The sequence below is a fragment of the Mastigoproctus giganteus genome, chromosome 14 (assembly GCF_048544385.1).
Source record: "Mastigoproctus giganteus isolate SK-2022 chromosome 14, ASM4854438v1, whole genome shotgun sequence".
Classification (NCBI taxonomy): Eukaryota; Metazoa; Arthropoda; class Arachnida; order Uropygi; family Thelyphonidae; genus Mastigoproctus; species Mastigoproctus giganteus.
The window spans coordinates 28,820,193-28,827,788 of record NC_143588.1 but is presented as its reverse complement, the minus strand read 5'-3'; the positions used below and the strand labels follow the sequence as shown (position 1 = coordinate 28,827,788).

The following is a 7,596-nucleotide window of genomic DNA, read 5'->3' as shown; positions in this document are numbered from 1 at the left end:
GTACATCCCACACAATTTATCAATTAATAACGTCCAAATTTAAACCGCGCTTATATAAACCTCTCTCGGCCTTTTATATTCTAGAGCAGGGCTGTCTGACCTTAGGTAATCCGAGGCCCACATTAAAAAAAAAACAGAAGATGAATCCGAGGGCTGCATCCAGAATAATAAATACAGTACAGATATTAAAATATTTGGAGAGTCCTACCGTTAGGTTTAGCAAGCACTTCTAAAATTTCGTAATAAAGGAAAGTCATGTTGCTTATAAAAGTGTTTATTGCAACAGTAGACGAGATACAATTGTTTATAATTATATTTCATTTTAATGAGAACGCTGCAGTTGTTCGTTTTCATTTATTAACATAGCTATATCAATATCGATGCTTGTAGTTGCCAATCGCAGTAAATGTGAAAGTGATTTAGCAGTCAAGTATTTGGATTTTATGAATTTCATCTTTGAAAAAGTGCTTTCGCAAAGATATGTGCTCCCGAGATTGAGCACATCTTGAGTCCAGAGTCCCTCAATTTTGGACAGAGCTCTCTTGGTAATAATTTTTAAAAAATCTTCTCCTTTTTCGATTCTGCCAGTATAAAAAGGGTCGGATTGCAAATCGCACAATTCCAGTTGGAGGTCAGATCTTAGGTTTTCGATGCTGATAGTAAATGGCTGAATGAAAACTGAAATATCTTCTTCAATTTCCTTAATATCGCCAAATCGATTCTCAAAGTCTTCCATGATTGTTTCAATGCACTTTATATGAGCTGAAAATGAGGTTATCTCAAAATTCTTCATTTCTTCAAATTGTTTTTTGCAATTAGAAAAAAAAGTAAAAAGTAATAGCCAATGTTGATTTCAAAAGCTTCAATTTACTTTTAAAACCATTCTAATGACCATATAAGTTGGGAATATTCTGTTGTGTGTCCTGCAGCTTTAAGTTCAACTCATTCAAATGGTTGGCCATATTTGTTAAAAATGCAAGATCAGATAAAAAGGTGGGATCTTGCATTTGATTTTCAAGTTCTGTTGTGCCAGACTTCACTTCGTTTTTTTAAGAAATATGGGTATTTTTTTCCGAATGGCAAAAAAGCACTCCCGACATTTTCCGGCACTTATACCAGCGAATATCAGAATGGAGGAGAAATCGCCATATGTAGCATCCATTTCGCTCAAGAAATCGCGAAACTTACGATGGGTCTATAACCTCCTCATATAATATGGTTACTTTTACAGCTGCTTTCATGGCATTGACTTGACGTAGAGATTTTCCACAGAGTGCATCTTGATGATTGATGCAACGAATTCTAGGGCAGTTAATATTATTTTGTTTCAATAGTCCACAAAACCCGATTCCAGTCTTCGTCATAGCTTTTGCCTCATCAGTGAAAATGCAGGAACATTTATCGAATTCTCCATAGTTTATAACAGAGTTTTGAACTGCTTCGAAAATATCAGTACCTTTGGTAGTCCCATGCAAAGATATAAGACTGAGCAGTTCTTCATTAATAGTAAAGTCTTCCTGAATAGTTTGAACAAAAATTAAAAGTTGACTTACATCTGCTTGATCAATGCTTTCATCCAGACACAATGAAAAGTACCCACATTTTGCCATTGATTCACACAACTTTTTTGAAACATATTGATCCATGTGTTCTACACGTATTGCGACGGTCTGATGAGATAATGCCACTGTTCCGAACGTCTCGGCTAATTGCGGCTCATTAAATTGTTTTGCCATTTCAATTGCACATTTCTTCACAATCACACCATCACTAAAAGGCTTTTTTGCTTTCGCTAACTCCAATGCTACTTTGTACGAAGCGGCAAGGCTAGAACTTTGTGCATTTAGCAAAAAAAAAAAAAAAAAAACTCGTTTGATGTATCAATTTCTTCTTATATTCCGCAATAATGGTGCTTCTTGATTCTCCAATGTACATCTTAATTTTTTACTGTGTAATGTAGCGTCGTTTCACATTATACTCTTTAGGCACTGACAAAACTTGCATGCAAACAAGCCATTGAATTTTATTCTTGTTGTTTGTAATCAAAAGTCTGATTCCCATCGGCTTTGATACACTCGCCTTTCTTCTTCAATTTTTATTTTCTTGTGAGACATGGTTGTTCGACGATAAGTAGTACTTTATTAAGTAGAAGTGAAGTATATTGAAGATAACACGGAAATCAATCGTAATGCGTATCTAGTAATTTGGTGAGCCCCGGTGACACAACCTTGGTAAATGGACGGACGGACGAACGAACGACAGTAACGACGGGCGACCCTCCCCGTAGCATGCGCGTTGAAACAAGACATCTAGCATGTATGCAACGAAATGCACTTGAAGTCGCGCGTAGAAGCTAGGTTTGCACTCGCAAGTAGTGTTTTGCGACGAGAGTTTTATCTTTTCGAGCGTGAAAATCACAAGGCCTAACCGACAGGAGGGCCACACAAAAACGTTCCGTCGGCCACATGCGGCCCGCGGTTTGGACAGCCTTGTTCTAGAGTTAACCTTCGCTTTTTTTTTTTTTTTTGTTGTCGATTTGCTGTTTGTTGGGCGTTAAAATCGAATTTACAGGAGGAAAGATCATGCTGTCCTTCCATGAGACCGATTCACTCTGCCACGTTATGAAAAAGACCCATAAAAATTCTCGCGTCATCGACTGGAGTCGAACTCGGGTCTTTTCCACCTGGTATGGATCGGACGTCGATTCTACCAACAAATCACCATTCTCTCCTCCCCCATCAGGATACCGCGAGGGTAGCCTGATGGGGGAGGGGAGGATGGTGATTATACCAACTATGCTTCCGATGCATGCCTACACGCTTGTGCATTTTGTATTTGTTTTTATAAAATTCCAGGTATTTGATCTCAGTTTTCTTTGTGAACTTAAGTATAGCTGTTTTTGTACAGAGACGCGTTCTCTGTACAAAAGGTGTAAAAAAACATTTTCTTTTTCAGTAATTTGCTATCTATCATTAAACGATGACAATTATGATCACGATGACCATATATCTCATCAGATGAATGTTCTGAAGATGATCAGACATATATTATGAGCACATAAAAAAGTACTAAAAGATATGTGCGTGTAGTTTCATGCGTATTTAGTTTTAATTACCCTTCACATGCACAGAGCGTATGTTTAATTATATATTATATACTTTACATGGGGAACGTATTCTATATGTTTATTTTTTCTACATTTAAGCCTTCTGCGCTGTGTTTATTTATTTCTTGGATTATTTAATGTAATTAAATTAAATTATTTAATTTTCTATTTCGTTAAGTTCATTCCAGTGTAGAGGTCGTGATTTGTTTACGTCTGCTGCCTAAAGCACAATTCTGGATTATTGAGAACGCGCGCGTTGTCGAGATAATTAGTAGCTTTTGTAGTAATGAGGTGCAAGAACTTTAAAAGTTAGCATAATAAAAATCATGATTTTACTTAGCATTAAAATAAGCGAAAGTATATGTATTACTATGTCTGCTTACTGGTGTTCTCCGTCGAATGTATACTTCTTAAGTTTATTTCTACATGTAAAAGTTTTCTCCTGCGAATGTGGACTTCTTAAATTTAATTCTACATGTAAAGTTTTCCGGTAAGTGTATTGTACTTTTTCCTTTGCGATTGGTATAATACTCTATGATTTTAATTATATGAAACTGTAAAAGTAATAATAATTTAATATATCGAAGAAATAATAACTTATTATGTAATATAATATGCTTTTTATAAGCTTATTAAGTTATAATATATATTATAACAACTTTACAGAAAATGATAACGCATTATTTTCTCTAAACGCACAGAATTGGGAACTGAAGATTCATTTGCAACCAATCCAATCGAACCACAGCAAAGTAATGCATGCCTGATTGATTACAAAATATAAATGTTGGATAATGTACCGTTTTCTTATGAGTGAGCATTATACTGTATGTATAATATGTGGGTGTTTTGAATATTTATTTTCTTTAAATATTCAAATATTTAAACATTGTTACAATTTTCAGCCTCCACGGCATATTTTGCTCTCCCGTATTTCTTATTTTGATTTTATTAATTTTTTTTTTTAATTATACCATACCATATTAATCAAAGTGTTTCCTCCCAATCTCTTCATGCCTCTTGCAACGACGAACACAGAAGTATGGTAGCTTCTTTACTATATTCAAATTAAATATGAATTAATACGTTAACATTTCATTCCATCACCCGTCCATTTTTTAAACGATTTTAAATGAAGATAATATTTTTATATTATTTTAAACGATAATGTCTCGAGATCAAATGATATTATAAGAACTGTAATCACTAGCAGTAAAGCCTGTTGAATTCAAAGCAAATTTGTGTCACACCTATAATGCAAATATTGATGAATTATTCATGATCTTAAAATGTATCCAACTTTGTGATGCTTCAGTGTAATTTGCGGCTAGAAAAACAAAAATTTAGTTCCCCTGTTCTCTTACGCTTGCAACCCTTATCATGACAGTTAGTTTTGCAATGATGAATAATATTTTAACCATCTCTTCAAAATATTGTGTTTAACACTGCTTTTTGATTTCTGCTAGTTTTAGAATAATTTACCATTGATACCTTAAGCTAAATTTCAATTTTGCAAATTTTTATGAATGCAGAATCATATTTGTACATATTTTTCAGCATTTCATTTTATCTAAAAAGGCTGACTTTTATGAAATCCTGTATTTATTGATAAGGAAAATTTATTTATTTCCTTAATAAGTGTTGATCTATAATGTATTATCATCATTGATATTATTTTCATTATATAATTAATTCAGAAAAAGGTGTACTTATCAAAAAAGGAAAAAAGCATGACAAACTTGCTAGAAAAATTTATAAAATTTAACTGTAATTTATAAAATTTGACATTTCGTCAAAGTAAAATAATCATTGAAATAACATTAATAATAAAAGATAACCTTTGAATCAAAATAAATGCTCAAAAGCATGCATTTATACAGACATTATAATTTATAATACTGAGAATTATTTTAAAAAAATAGAAAAAAATTGCAAGAAGGTATTATTGAAATTTGACAATAAGTATCAATCTTAGAGAGCTTTGTTTTTTTTAATATGAGGCTGTGTTTATTTGTGATACATGAACCAACAAAAATATGTTTTTTAAATATATCTAAAATTTAGAAAATTATGAAATTTAAGGTACATCTCTGTTGTAACTGTAGAAAAGATAAGAACAGTTATTAAAATATTCTTCTCCATTAGTATTATGTTATAAGGAAGCGCTAGGCTTTTGCTGCACTGACCAAAAATAATTAATTAAAAATTATTAATAATAAAACAAATAAAATAACTAATGCTATCCAACCAGTAAATATTGTGAGAATACCCATATAATATAAAATTTTTAAAAAAATTTAAATATTCAATTATAGCCTGAAAGAATTACATATAAAATGAGATTATATTTGTTTAATATCGGATTACATTTATAAAATTAGTTGCATCCAATTTTAATAAATGAAAGTGCAATTTATTACCATTCATAATTGACATAACATTAAAACCAATATTATGAACATATTCTTATATTAATGATATTTTGTGGAAAAATCGTTAACAGTACAGTTAATGTTGTTTACAAAGTAAATATGAATTTTATATAATTTTTAAAGTACCGTCAACTGACTGTCAACGATTAAAATAAAACAAAGTAAAACTCTAAGAATAACTTATTTATATATTTAAAAAAACAAACATTTTAATGTGATTTAAAGTAAGGTAAATTAAATTTATTTTTGTGGTATTAGCTTATTAATTCACAACATTCTTATTCCTAATAATGAATTCAAAATTGTGTTTTTAATATAAGCACTTGTAACATGATTCATTTTTTTCCATAATTCATTTTTAGAGTTTTTTAATGACTGTCAGTAATTGCCAAAGTGTGCGTGGTTAGTGGAATACTAATTTATTTCCCCTTTTAATATACAAATTATTCAATCCACTGTGATATTTATTGGACAACTTTTGTATTCTTTGTGAAGCAGTGCTCTTGATCTTAGCTTTTGATGGAGTTTGCTTTTCAGTGGGGGGCATTTGAACTATTTCCTGGGCCCCCTTTTGAACCGGGGAAGCCCAATGCCAGTGCCTCATTCCTCAGCTCTATCTCATTCATTCTTCATTCTCTTCTATTGCTCTTTGACAGAAGAGAATGGGGAATAAAACAGAACATTGCTATGGGATCCAAACATGGGTTTGTCTAGCGATAGAAGTAGTGAGTATTTTCAAGATATTCATTGAGAATGACATTATTCTTCAAAAATTTTTGAGAAATATGTATATTTTCAAGGATATTCCCCAGAAGTTGTTGAGAATTATTTGTTGTTATTTCAGGCCTCTAATGAGCAATGCAGTGGATCACACCAGAAATGAAAGCACCCACCATTATTTTTGTATGTCATATTTATACAATCTTTTGTGAGTGTGGAATTATTCTTATATGCAATGTGCCTTCTATCATGAATATATTCTTTGTTTGTACCTACCCAGGGACAGATTTATGCATGATTTTTACATTTATGCATGAGGCACTAGTTGGGTGCTCCCATCAAAGGGTAGGGTGGTGGTGGTGGCAGGAAAAGGTAGGCAGGCGCACTGAAAATATTATATTGTGGAAGGGAGGGACCATCTATTAACTTTGCGCCTGCCTGACAACCTAATTTTGTCCCTGTTTGTGTTGTTTAAAATATTTTGTGGTGGGCATTGTTTCAGTGCATAATACCCACACCCTGGTAGTGGCATACACTATATATATAAAAAGCAATGTACTTCTCCATTGGAGCAGGATATTTTATTTAAAGTAGTGCAATATCAAGGCAACTTTTGGCAAAGTTCCTCCACAATATGAGATTGTTGCACCAAGTAGCAACCCTTGCCTGCTACTTATTGAAGCAGACAAGGGTTGCTACTTAGTGTATCGCCCAAAGCACATTTGCTTATTACCACATGCAGAACGAGAAATGCATTATTTATACTATAATGTTTTATAACTCTTGTATCATGAGGCTGTTCCCTAAATTTCCTGAGTTTATGTTACTCAATTTATTAATATTTTATTATCTTAATTATATGTTTATAATTTTAAATATACAGTGCATGCCATATATTGCGAACCCAGATAATGTTATCATTCACATAATGTTATCACTTTTATGAAGTCCCGTTCAGACGTATAGTAATACATAGAAAAAACAATGTTTATTATTTTTAATCATGAACTAAGTCTGATTCTTTCTCCTCTTGAATACCATAACAAGATCTGGACATGGTCTGACTTGTTTATTGAAATTCAAAATGATGCAAAGAGAGTTCTGTTGTCCCAGGCCATCAAGAAGAAGTTAAAATCAAAATCTGGCAAAACCAGAACTGGACAACCACAAGAAGAAGACAAAATAGAAGTGATACTTGGCACTAAAAAGCTCATGAAAAAACTGAAGAACACGAAGATGACCAAGAAGGATCATCATCACTCTCAAAAAAACGAGCCACTTTGGGACATCAGCGCTCCACTGCTTCTTCTCATATCACTGACAGAGATGACATCGAAA

At 32.6% G+C, this 7,596-nt stretch overlaps 1 protein-coding gene and 1 pseudogene across 1 annotated transcript; both read right to left on the bottom strand.

Annotated features, from left to right (window-relative positions):
* Window positions 1–322: 322 nt before the first annotated feature.
* LOC150075037 (general transcription factor II-I repeat domain-containing protein 2A-like) lies at window positions 323–793 on the bottom strand. The gene has a single exon (XM_090389063.1). The coding sequence runs from the start codon at window positions 791–793 to the stop codon at window positions 323–325; it is 471 nt and encodes a 156-aa protein (XP_090245189.1).
* A 256-nt stretch (window positions 794–1,049) lies between these two features.
* LOC150075036 (general transcription factor II-I repeat domain-containing protein 2A-like) lies at window positions 1,050–1,736 on the bottom strand (annotated as a pseudogene).
* Window positions 1,737–7,596: the final 5,860 nt, after the last annotated feature.